Source organism: Neodiprion lecontei, chromosome 2, assembly GCF_021901455.1.
Source record: "Neodiprion lecontei isolate iyNeoLeco1 chromosome 2, iyNeoLeco1.1, whole genome shotgun sequence".
NCBI classification, from domain to species: domain Eukaryota; kingdom Metazoa; phylum Arthropoda; class Insecta; order Hymenoptera; family Diprionidae; genus Neodiprion; species Neodiprion lecontei.
Genome location: NC_060261.1, coordinates 3,440,689 through 3,454,022, shown reverse-complemented (window position 1 = coordinate 3,454,022; position 13,334 = coordinate 3,440,689). Strand labels below are relative to the sequence as shown.

General features: G+C 38.2%; 2 protein-coding genes across 8 annotated transcripts; both read left to right on the top strand.

Annotated features, from left to right (window-relative positions):
- The first annotated feature begins 425 nt into the window (after nt 1-425).
- LOC107224407 (uncharacterized protein KIAA1143 homolog) lies at nt 426-2,156 on the top strand. Its single transcript, XM_015664448.2, has 4 exons — nt 426-896; nt 1,105-1,237; nt 1,408-1,641; nt 1,938-2,156. Exons 1-3 carry the CDS (start codon nt 786-788, stop codon nt 1,578-1,580), a joined length of 417 nt encoding a protein of 138 aa, XP_015519934.2. The 5' UTR covers nt 426-785; the 3' UTR covers nt 1,581-1,641; nt 1,938-2,156.
- A 553-nt stretch (nt 2,157-2,709) lies between these two features.
- On the top strand, nt 2,710-13,307 carry LOC107224519. Of its 7 annotated transcripts, XM_015664607.2 has the most exons (10): nt 4,612-4,796; nt 4,925-5,114; nt 5,393-5,489; nt 5,560-8,067; nt 8,204-8,292; nt 9,237-9,371; nt 10,149-10,325; nt 10,425-10,547; nt 10,704-10,808; nt 11,002-13,307. In XM_015664607.2, exons 3-10 carry the CDS (start codon nt 5,417-5,419, stop codon nt 11,314-11,316), a joined length of 3,525 nt encoding a protein of 1,174 aa, XP_015520093.2. In that variant the 5' UTR covers nt 4,612-4,796; nt 4,925-5,114; nt 5,393-5,416; the 3' UTR covers nt 11,317-13,307. The 7 variants fall into 7 exon arrangements, with proteins under 7 accessions (XP_015520110.2, XP_015520101.2, XP_046586774.1 ...); XM_015664624.2 differs by lacking the exons at nt 4,612-4,796; nt 4,925-5,114 and adding an exon at nt 2,710-2,839; XM_015664615.2 differs by lacking the exons at nt 4,612-4,796; nt 4,925-5,114 and adding an exon at nt 2,710-3,017.
- Nucleotides 13,308-13,334: the final 27 nt, after the last annotated feature.

The window sequence follows — 13,334 nt, the reverse complement described above, 5'->3', positions numbered from 1 at the left end:
ACACAATAAAATTGTCATTTGTGATTCCCGGGTTTTCAAATTTAACGCCGAAAGTCGTGACATCTGAGGGATGGAATAAAAATCACCAAATATCGGTCGGCACTTGAATACTTCCGAAGCCCAAGAGTATTCAAAGTATTGACTTAGTAGCAGCACGGTAGATACCTTAGAGCATAATACTACTAAAGAGGGCTACCCTCCCATCGGCCTCGTGAGAAATGCAGCCGAAGTGATAAGAGAGAGACTCTCCATATTAGTGTTACTCCATCTCTCTCACTCTGGATTTGATCGGCTGAGAGGAAACGAATGGGGCCAATCAGGTGTAGAGCGAGAGAGACAGAATATAACCAACATATATTTCTCTCTCCCACTCTCTCCCTTCTCCGCTACTCTTTTTGTACACGCGAAGTTATCTACACTAGTATATGCCTTAAGGTAGATACTGGTAGATACCCAATTTCCACTCCTTGACGTATCGGTGTTCAGTGTTGTTTACGACACTGTTGTGTGTTGTCAGTCTGTTGTGTTTTACGTTATAGTTATCTATAATTACTTGAGTGGATTTTTAGTGAGTTTCGAGTGCTGGTAGATGATAGAGCGATGATTGATTTCGTGCGGATATTTTGAGGTTACATTTGGGATAAAGTTGCAAAATTCACCAATATTGTCGCAACGTTCCAAAGCTGAGAGGTTATATGCACTCACAACGAAAGATCTTGCGCCTGATTTGGATAAATCATCTGACAAACGTTACCTGATTGACTTGGAACTTCAATTTTCCGGAAATGTCAAAACGAAAGCATAACATTGCATACATAAAACCGGACGAGCCAAAGTTTTTAAGAGAGTTAAAAGCTAAGGTCGGTTACAAGGAAGGACCTTCTATTGAGACGAAGGTGAGTGAGAAAAAAATCAAACTGATACATATTAATGTAACGTAGGTGAAATGATTCCTTACTTTCTTGGCAATCGATAAAGTTAAATTGCACGTGTCAGTTTAAACTAATCATATTACACTTAGGTATTATGTTGAGCCATGTTTTCGTTCTTCCATTGATTTTTTTCCCTGATTCGATGAGATACAATTGATGTATTATTGTCTAGAAAGAAGCTCTGCCAACAGCCACAGACGAGGATTACGAAGATCGTGATGAAGAGTTACCCACTGTAGTTGTATTAAACAATGGTGATTTAACTGCTGAAGAAGCAGCTGCTTTCGAACTTGCGAAAGAAAAAGGTAAATTTATAGATGAAAAGTTATGAAATTATCTGCAATGCAAAATGGATGGCAGAAAAGATTTCTCAACTTTTATATGTACGATACGATTTTTTGTTTATAATACCTCAATCTGTGTGTAAAATTCAAAAAAAATTTATAATCTATTGTTACTGCAAATTTATTTTTAGAGGAAGCTCAAACCCCAGCAGATCTATCCAAGAAGATAATCTTTACAAAAACAAAGTCTGCACCGAAAGATTCGAAAAAAAATACAGAGACTGAATCTTCGCTTCCCAAGAAAAGCAAAAAATCCAAGAAAACTAAAGTTATTCTTTCATTCAATGAAGATGAAGAGGATTGACAATATTTTATGAAATATTAATGACTAGGGTGACCAGCTTTAATATCAAGTTACCAAAGTGGTAAGTAGCAAATATATGTAGAAAATGTCTCAGATGATATTCTAATCTAAACTTTCGATCATGATAAAAATTTGGCAGTATCATGTTACTTATGCCGCACTAATGAACTAGGTACGCACACATATTATTGCGATGCGAAGCATGAATCTACAAAACTGGATTCAACGATATTTGATTGCAATTTCTTAAATTAGTTTGTGTAACATTAATGTTCTGTAATTTGGCTCATTGATATCATTATCATTGCTATTGTATGACAAGTTTAACTATTAATGGAATTTTTTATTTATTTTTAGAGACTTTGAATTTCGACAGTCATCAGCGCGGTTTTACCCTGAAAGAAAAATGAATATTGATAATTGAACTGCGGATTTTGGATTAATAACGCCGACTTCATGAACTACGTAATTGTATTTGCAGCGACGTGTATGTGATAAAGGAGACTTTGTGTGTATTCACATCTCGCTTTGATATCTTTTCTTGTTAATAAAAAGAATCACGTTGCAGCAAGCAAATTTTTTCAAATTCGTAAGTAAGCACATCGATCACCTCAATACATTTTATTGTCAACTGAGGTACAATATGATGTTCGTAGAATGGTAATATACGATGATTGTAAAATTACACAAAGCATAAAATATCGAGATGAAATCTCTGGCAGACCTATCGAATTATCGATAAGTCTCTAAATGAACTTTTTCGCCCAGTGACTTCGAACTCTTGATCTCAAGAGTAGCTAGTTTTGTCTATCTTGCACACTGTTCAGAAAGCTTCGTTCGAAATTTGAAACTGTTGAGTAGCGACCTTGGGCAAGCGTCTCGATGGTGAAAAATCGGGCTACTTTTTATTGTTCAATGGAGTAATTGTTGTCCTATTGTTGTCGACGAGGATCGCGGTATTTTGTCGATCGCCCGCCCGATTGGTCACCGCATGTGCATATTGTCACGTGACAATTCCGGGCAAATGCTACTGGTTGCGTTTCGCCCCTTTAACACCGAAACTGTCTACGTCACAAAATTTTTGGTCACGTGACCCCTGACGGACGCCATCTTGGCAGTTTTCGAGGGCGACGGGGATAGTAGCGTTGAAGGAGTGTTATCCGTGACGTCGAACACACAAATAAACATAAAATATATGTGAAATAAATTTTTACACAAGGAACAGTGGGTCGGCCGCTTGTAAAGAATAAAGTGTACTCGTAGGTACCCTGGTTAAAGTGTTATAAAGAGGGATATCGTGTGAATTTAAATAGCGCGGCGTTTCAAACATAACTACGATGGATGGATAATAGGGAATCGACATATCGTCGTCCTCTCCGTCGTCGTCTCAGTCCTACTCCGCTCGTGAGAAAACGAGGGGGGGATTCCTATATCAGCGTACGTACAAACGTATTATCGCGTTTCGGTCACAGACATAAGCTAGCGGCTCGTGTTGAGGCCGCAGCTGTTCGGTGTCGTTGTTGTCGTAGAGATTCATTAATACCCTCGCTGTTTCTCCGATCTCGTGTGCATACCTACCGAACTCCTCGTCGCTTGCCGTGCCGCGATTCGGACTCGGTCGCGCTCGGTCCGAATGACGCGACTCGCCAAAGCTAGGGAACCATGGAAATGGCGGGAGTACCTTGTCAAGACCACGTTATTACCTCACATTAACATCGAACGCGATCGAGCGATGACAACCGGCTGCCACCAACACCGCCCCCTTATCATAAACGCAATCTTATAACACAATATCTAGCTATGCTAAAAAAGTACTAGATTCTAACCACCGTTGCATAAAAAAAAAGCGTTCCTACGAATCAGCCAGCATTGAGCGCGACGGTATTTTTATTCCTTTCACATCTTTTTCTTTCTATTTTCTCTTTTCAGTTCTGTTTTTTTTTTTTTTTTTGGTTGTTGTTGTTGCTGTTATTATTATGTCTCGTCTTTTACATCGTTTTCTTTTCCTGCGTACAGGATATTCTATACGAAAAATATATACGTGTACATGCCTACGTCGTGAGCCATGTATTATATGTATGCAGTGCAAAACGTAACCCCACATACCCACCTATATGTATTATGTACCAAATTTTCACCTACAGCTCTGCCCTCTGGTGTTCAATTTTCAACAATATTTATTCACTATTTACAGCTTTTCCCGTACTCCGCGCACACACATGCAAACGCATAACCGCATCTCTTTCCTATTATTCTATATTTTCCATTATCTGCCATACGTGTCGGTATATTTGGACGGTATGTTTGTCTCCCGAATTCTGACCGCGAACCACGTCACAGATGACGAATCTTACGTATTAACCCTTGATTCTTGTTCCCGCTATTTTATCAATCAAAAGAGAAGACAAAAACAAACAGCTGTAGAATAATGCATCGTGTGTCGAAAATGCAAAATCTATTGCTCGTTGGCCAAGTCAACGATATTATGATATTGTTGCCATTGACTGCGTGCAATACGGCGTACATATTTTAAGGCATATCACACACATTCCCGGGTTCATGCGTATAGCGTTGTAATTCAAAAAACTAAACTGGAACGTCTGAAATCCTCCTTCGCCGTACAAGTTCCGTTTAGTTTCTCTTACATGTTAATAATTACTTTTTGTAACATAATATTTGCTACCTTTTACCCGGCGGGAGTACGCCAAAGTTTAGGTTTGGGAGAGATTAGGCAGAGGACGATCAGTAGGTTGTAGGTAACAGGCAGTTAGTAGTAGGTTGTAGGTACTAGGTAGAAGGTAGAAGGTAGAAGGTGGTAGGTTGCCTCCACCTCGTAGGTTGCGTAGAGAGGCGAGCGAGTCGTCGTAGTCAGCGGGGCGTGTAGGTATAAGGTATACTCCACTGCTAGGTCGTTGGTTGGTTGTGTTGGTTGGCGAAGGTTGAGGAGAGGTACGCGACGAAGGTTCGGCTTGTGCTCGGAGACGCGGCTGTTGGCTGGCCAGCTCGCAGATGCAGGTGACTGACTGACGCTTATATACGGCAGTCGTTTCGAACAACGTACACATACACACTGTACACGCACACAAGAGTACCTGCTTACGGATGTCTCTAAGTTTTTTTCCGTCAAATTTGCTTTTTCAATAAATCGCATCAGATGCACCCACCGTACCCGACTGACAACGCCGCATATACTCCGTTGTTGCATCCCAAGTTCACGTAAGAATTACAATATCGCCATGGAGCTGTAGCCTAAAACGCACACATTCTATGCGTATACCTATGTATGCATATATACGTATATAGATATATTTTTTTTTTACTTCTCAAATTCACCTACCATGCAGGCTGTCTAGACTCGAGAGCGTGGCGGCGCGTCTCCGAACTTTCGTCGGCACCGTACTATGTGCACGTCTCGTGTATGCGTGCAGAAGAGAGAGAGAAAACGTCGAGTTTAACCCCATTGCTTGTTCGGCAGTAATAATTTATTGGTTATAACAACGTATAGCTGAGCTGCGGATAATGCATACGTACAATGTATGTTTTACCATGTACTATTCGAATAATAGGAGTGTGCCATAAGAATTTTCAGCGCCATTTTGGAAAAATTTCTCTACCTCAATTATCTTGCTTCTATAGGCACATCGTCATATAATTTAATATCGCGGACGGTGCTTAGAATCTGGACGTGATAAAAGAGACCAACGATATTCAAACCGTTCTCATAACATGTCAAACTATGTTTTCATAAATTTTTTCATGTAAACATTGGTACTATTTTTTTTTTTCACTTTGCTTGTTTTATTCTTTCGCAGATTGATTAAACCAGAAGTGGCCACATGGAAGGCGCTTTAGAAGAGTCTGCGGTCAAGGACCTACCTCGGGACGATCCTGATGCTAAGACTGTCAAAGGTATGGTTGACTGTACCTCGTTCGTACTTTACGGCCAATTGACACTGAACCTTTGATAATGTAATTTCAGACACTATCATTACAAACGGTTTAAATGGTAACTGCGAACCTGATGAAACTGTCGAGGAGCACAATGACTCCAACGACGAGTGCGAACCCATATCCAAGAATGTTATGGACAATGAGGCGACCGACGATGTGGTGGAAGAAACACCGCAGGAGGACCCAAGGGACGAGGTAGAACCGATGGAAACTGAAGCTGATGCTGGCATTGACGAAGCTAAAGAAAAAGAAGAGGATCAGGCTGAAGATTTTCTGGAAACGAAAACCCAGAAGGAACAGCCTAATGAAAAAGATTCCAAGGAAGGCAGCGAAGTTGTTAGGATAATGGAAACTGAGAGTGGGGACAATGTCGACAATTCACTGGATGACACTGAAAATGTTGCAGATCATATAAGTGAGATGGACGATATTAGTGAAGTGTCTGAATCTGAGGATAAGTGCGACGGAGTTGAAAGCGAACATCGGATGGAAATTGATGATGATCACAATAATACCTCGGACGTAGAATGCCTGGACGAGTCTGTGACTGAGATATACGCCGATTGTAAGGATGTATCGAGAGTAAAAAAGGCTGATGGTGATGACGTCAAAGAGTCGTCCGGGGATCAGAAAATGGCCGACGATAACGGCGGTAAAGTGGATGGCAGCTTGGGTACTTCAGATATTGCTACATGCGAAGAAAATGGGAGCTGTAGTAGCCCGGATATTGAGGAGATAACGGAAACAAAAAGCAATGGTTGTAACTCGCCACCATCGAATGATAAGCAGTTGAAAGATAACAATGGCACTACCAAAGGTAAAAAGGTGAGAAAATCTTTGGACTTGAGTAATATCACACCAAGGCGGAGTTCAAGGAATATCAAGAGGACCAGTTATATTGAGAAAGAGCTTGAGGAGGAGGATGTTGATGATGACGGCTCCGACATCGAGGAAATTAAACCGGAGGATCCCCTCGCTGGTATAGACAGTAAAGATAAAGAGAATTCTAAGGTTAAATCACCAATTAAAAATAATAATAAGACTACCATCGTTGTTAACGATACTAAGAGGTTAGCAGAAATAGCAGCTGGTAGCAAAGTGTCTAAGGGAGGCAAAAAGGAACCCACTTTAGTCATTATCGATACAAATTCAATACTTTCTGGGAGAGGCGGTGTACCCGTTGGCACAAAGTCTCATCATCATCATCATCATCATCATCACCATTCGGCCACCACCTCCTCCACCAGTTCCTTTTCTGTCATGCCTATGGGTGTCCCGACACAGGCCATGTATCCCAATATGAGGGCAACCATCACCCCTGTGCCAATGACACCAAAAAATGTACAGTGCAGTCCAAAACCCACCAGCTGTACAAATGCTACAGCGACACCGATCCCACAGATCTTACCGACGCTTACCGACGACATGTTTGTTGTTGAAGCACCATCCTTCATTGTACCTTACGTGTATGAGAAGCCGCCTATTAAACCTCTCAAAGATTTTGTTACCAAGTTGGAAAAGAGTATCGAGGAGAGGGAGAAAGAGGATAAGCTTCGAAAGCTCGAGGAGGAGAAAAAACGCGAAGAAATTAAGGACAAGGAAAAGGAGGAGAAAGATAAGGAGGAGGATGAGGAAGAAAAAGAGGTTGAGAACAAGGAAGATGACAAAAATGTAATTAGTGAAAACGAAGGTGATATGAAGTGCAAGAAAGATGGAACCTTGGAAGAATCAGCTGATTCACCCGACAAAAGAACAATAACGTTAGACGATAAACCTGATGAAAAAATAAATAAAATACCAACGTATTTTGACTTACCTTTGGGTAAATTTTTTATGCAAATCGGAGTTAATCTCGTACAAGAATTCGTGCAGACGGATCTGTTGCGAACTCAAAAACGTAAACGGGGAAAGGGTAGTACATCAACTGAGACTCAGATAGCTATAAATTCGCTAATCAAGAATCTAGAATTTAGTAAGGAAAATAACGAGCCATTCCATTTAGAAATGAAGAAGTGCGAGTTCTGTAATTTTAAAACAGAGTCAGCCCTTGTTATGCAGCATCACCTTGAGACGCCTCATATGCGGAATTACGTTTACAAATGTAACTTTTGCCCCCTTGAAGTACGCAGCCCCCACGACATTCTATTTCACATGGAAGCTGAGCACAATACGAGAGGTAGACTTGAACGTGGTCCAGCTTTTCACCAATGTCCGAATTGTCCGTTTGAGGATAACCAAAAGGGTAAACTAACCAGGCATATTCTTGCCTGTAACAAGAAATTCAGACCTGAACGAAACCTGGAACCTGCCACTGACTGGGAACCCCCAGCTAAAATACCTCGAATGAACAGAGCTCGACCTGTCGGCACTTCCGGCTCGAACGCTCTTGCAATGGCGATGAGTGCCAAGGGCCAGACTCCCCTTCTACCCAAACTCCTTCCTGCGCCAATCACTGGTCGAGGAAGAGGGCGACCTCCTATGCAGCCGCGATATCCAGATTTGAAACTGAGGCCAGGGAGTACGCCCATTAGACAAGGTATTAAAAATTTACAACTACGACTAAGAGTTTGTGTTTGAAACCTCGGCTGGAATTTAAACTAAGTTTTACAATTATTTTATTTCCCTACTTTTTGACGCTGATGAAATTTTTTGTTAATCTATACATTCTTTAGACAATGTTGCAGGGATGATGTATCGCCCAACATCCTCCGGACTTTTACTACCAACATCCTATCAGTTTGGAAATAATCAATTGTTCCAGGTCAGTAGTCATAAGTTTCTTTTTTCCATCAGTAGTTCAATATGTTGACACATTTTATGGCTAATGCCAATCGACACACTGATTATATTATAGACATTATAGTTTTTTCAATACAGTGAAGAAGAAAAACTATTACATCGATGTCAAATTCTTAGGGGTTTGTAATCCGACGTGCAAGAAAAACTTTGCCGAAGTTATTTGGCTTGTTGCCTTGAATATTAGAAGGTTGACCAATTTTTTGCCAAGCAATATCAGTTTTGAATGTCGATAGATTGATTCAATCTCTGTGCCGTTAAAATTGTATATATATATCAATGTTACAAGTCTAAGACACATGAAATTGATATCTCTTTTCCTTTCAACTACGGGCAATAAACGTCACAAAGGCCAAGAGGAAAGTTTAGAAGATTGGACTTTCAATAGATTATTTTTTTTCGTTTTTCCATTCTGTTATATCTCGAGTTGCGGATATAACTCTGGAACACGGAAATTGTTTGTAATAAGTAAACAAAATTTTGAAAGCTTACAAGGGTCAAGTAGTCGTTTGGTATGCATGTTTTTACCGACATCTTTTATGTTACAACAATGTGGGCATCCTTTTTTTATCTTCCTAGTATTCTTACTCTCAGCTAGAATTCCTAAGTTGGAACACGAGGAGGAAATCATCACACAAGTTTATGTAGATTCATTACCACTGTACCGTGAAAGGAGTAAACCAAAATATTCGACCTAAGATCATTGTCTAATCGAGGTTTATAATTGACTTGAATGATCAGTAAAAGTGTTTCAATATTATCGTCGAAATGCCAAATAAATTCAGAAACAGATATACTCGATGATACAGGATTAGGATCCATCAGTCACAGTTTAGTTTTTCCTAAATAGAGAATAGAGGTTGAAACTTATATCCGATATAGTTTATGAGAATGTGTCGGTGGTGACAGGTAATGGGTGGCTCTGGGACTGCAGCGTCCGCTGTGGGGGTGCTTGGCAGTGAGGGCAGCAGTTCTGGCCGGCCCACACCCATCGCCCTTGTACCCAACATAGCCACTCCTCAGTCTAGGTTGCTCTCTTTACAGGTAAATAGTAATTGCCAAATAGAGGTGGAGCTTTTACTAAATCCCAAAGTTTTCTAAATATGTGTATAATATGTAATCAGGGTGTCCACTGATGTCTTATAAAGCTTTTTCGGAATAATCTGTGGTCGTTGGCAAGCTGGTAATTCGTAATGCAAGTAGAACTAAAAAGAAAAGAAAGAAAATAATCTAACTAATCTATTGCAATCTTGATTTTTTTTTTCTCTTCAAAGTCTTGGTCCGCGGATATATTCTTTTGACATCTAACAGAGCTAACTGTGCATACCATGTATTATATAACGAATTATGCGCAACTTGTTTGTACAGTAGCGCTAATTTCTTTAATCCTGTTCACATAATTCTAGCTCTAACTTTTTCCAACTCGTAGCAAAGACATCTACTAAAAATGATGAGCATTCAATTAATTTTTCCCTCAATTCCAACGTTATTCTTTGACAAACATACTTACGCATGTGTTATTACTTTTGCTATAAAATGTTTCCTAGGTTAAATAAAATTGCATTTAATTTCACTATCAGTGATAAATTACAACAAGGTCTAACGTGCTAGAAAATAATAGTTTGGATAGCTGGGAAAACTGCTTCGTCGAGATTTTCTTTTCATCATATTAAAAACTGATGTTACATCTATTTTCGAGGAGAATTGTTATTTTTACGTTGTTTGTTTCCCTCCTGCCCTGTGGCAATGTGATTGACTAATGACTTATTTGTTCTACACGGATGGTTTTACAATGATATTGATGTACAATATTTGTTTCAGAACACATCAAGTAGTTCAAAAAGTCCTGCAGCCAAACTTCTAAGTCAACCGAGTATATCGATAACACCACTGCCTCGTTCCTCGAACCAAACGCCAAGTCTTGGGTCGGGCACTTCGACCAAATCTGGTGGAAAAAATACATTTGTTATATGCGAAATATGTGATGGATATATCAAAGTAAGTTCACCATCAAACAACGTTAGTTTCATTCTTTAAACTTAACTTTTTGCTGACTATAAGGCATCGATATTATTTCTAAACTTGTTTCGTTTTAAGGACTTGGAGCAGCTCAGAAATCACATGCAGTGGATTCACAAGGTGAAAATACATCCAAAAATGATTTACAACAGACCACCATTGAACTGCCAAAAGTGTCAATTTCGGTTCTTCACGGATCAGGTGAGGCAATGAATTCGCTCTTTTAAACATTACAAGTCAATTGATTCGTGCTCACTTGTGTTTTTCATAGTTGAGAAACTGTTTTTTGGAGTAATCACGTTGTCCTAAATTTTTTCTTTCGACAATTTCTAACGTTTTCTATAAACTACTTTTCAGGGATTAGAAAGACATTTGCTCGGATCCCACGGACTTGTAACATCCAGTATGCAGGAAGCAGCAAACAAGGGCAAAGATGCTGGACGTTGCCCAGCTTGTGGCAGGGTAAACATAAATCGAAATTAAATTTAGCGTCAAAAATTCTCTGTATATTTTCACATTCAACTGTCACACACTTGATAAATGTGTTTTTTAATTCTTTTTTTATTTATTAATTAATGACTTTGCTTCCGTTTTTCCGGTGAGCAAAGAAAAACTTTTTATGGGATATGGAATTCATAAGTATATTTATTTCCAGGTTTATCAATGGAAGTTGCTAAATCATGTAGCTCGAGATCATGGGATGACGTTAAAACCTGCGCATCTGTCTTATAAATGCACAGTATGTACAGCGACATTTGGAATGTATAAGCAGTTCGAGAACCACGTTTATTCAGCACACAGTGTCGTTGCAAAAAGAGTGATGGATAAGAAAAATACTCCATCGTCACCGTCGTCTAGGTCAAACGATTCTCTTCTAAAACCATTGAAAATTAACGACGAAATCACTATTATTCCACAACCAGCAAAGCCGACGACCAGGTCCGGCGCTGCTCAAACTAGAGGCAAATAACAATGATCAGTGGAGTGATATATGCATCTCATTTTATCAGATTTCACCTAATATAACATTTGTGGAACTCCATGTATAACGATCATTACTGTAGTACACAATTGAGGGAAAGGCAGAGGATCACCACCGTTCCCGTGTATACGTGCGTATAATGCATCATTACATGCTTTATGAAGATACACAGAAATTATTATGACACTTGATGAAATCTACAACCATTCTTTCGGCGAAATAATACCCAGTTGACTGCGTAATAATATTCCAACAATAATTATACCGAAATATTTATTTAAGAATTTTCATTTATGTTATCGGACATGCATCAAATAGACTGTAAAAAAAAAAGAAAAAAAAAAGGAAAAAGTTAACATTAAAGGGTGGCCTTCACTATAAAATTCCTTGGTTAATCCTGGAGACGTCTATTCCCAATATGCGCATCTGTTATATTTATAATTACCTATGAATCGATTTTAAAACATCGTTAAATAAAACTGAGAAAACGAAGAACAATGCAAGACATTCTCTCAAGAAGGAATATATCTTCAAGAAATAAAATAAATAAAAATAAATCAGTGTCAATGATTTATCAGAGAAGAAGTCTAAATATACTCAAAGTAACGGAGTCGTGTCGTTAAAAAAAAAAGTGGTAAACATCTCAGTTGTAATCTTGGAAGTATAGCCCCACGTTGATTACTTTACCTTTGAAAGAATCGTCGGTGCATGAAATATGTTCTGCGTATGAAAAATCGTTTAGGTATAAGACAGTCAGTCGGTTGTGTCTCGACCAACGTTAAGACAAACGTGTTTCAACATACGTAGGGCGCTGCTATTGCTGCAAATGATTGAGTTACGGTAACTCTAATATCATTGATAGTTTTCATTAATTCCACCAGTATATTTTTCTATCTTAACGACATAACAGCAATTTTTTTTTTGCCCCCCCCCCCCCTCCCCCCCCCGTTTTATTATTTTTCCTTCGCGCTTAATTAGAAAATAATATCGATGATAATATTATTATTACATAGAATTGTGTATGGAATAATTTATGGATGTGTAATGTCATGGGGTAAATGGAGCTGTAAATTGTACCTACTATTATAAGTTGGACTATCGTAGGGTCCTCGTACATATTATAGTTGATAAAATAAATATCCAGTTTTATTTTTGCGCTCTTTTTAATTACGAAATAAAAAAATAAGAAAATAAAAAAAGAAATTTAAAAAAAAATGGAAGAATAATAAGAATGTACATTAACATAGGGAATAATATAAATAAATATATATCAATAATATAGAATGGCACATACAAACACAGATACTCGAGTGTAATAAACATTTCATTTTTCATTTCTGTCCAATCGTATAAATATTTAAAAGAAGTAAGTAAAAAAAAAAAAAAAAAAAAAACGAGGAAAAAAAAGCAAAAACAAACAAACCGACAAGCATTAGACCTCTAATTAGCGCACGAATCTACTATACATATAAATCTATAACTATATGAACACGTATATATTTATACATGTATATTTGTAATAAATATATATGTATGCATAAGTATCTATTATAATTAAAATAACTGTAGTAGCAGTGGTGTAGTGCGGGAGGAAATCGACAATATTCCTCTTGTACGTACAAACTTTAATGAGATGATAATAGCATACATGAATAATAATAGTAATAATAATAATAATTATTATTATTATATGTAGATAGACGTTATAAAGAGTAACGGGTTTAATTTAATCATTTCAATTTGTCCCGCTAATTTTTCTACGTTATTATAGGAAATAATTTTAGAACAAAAAGTAAAAAAAGAAATAATAAAAAAAAAGTTGATAAAAAAACAAAAGAAACGTCATATTCAATGAATATATAATATAAAGTGTGCTCTGGCGCACTGGAAGGCTGTATTATTTAAACTTGGCTGATAAGTTGCCAATGACTTTTACTGCAAAGAAAAAAAAAACAGAAAAAAAAAATGTTGGTGAAGAATTGTAAGGGAGAAAAAATAATGCATAG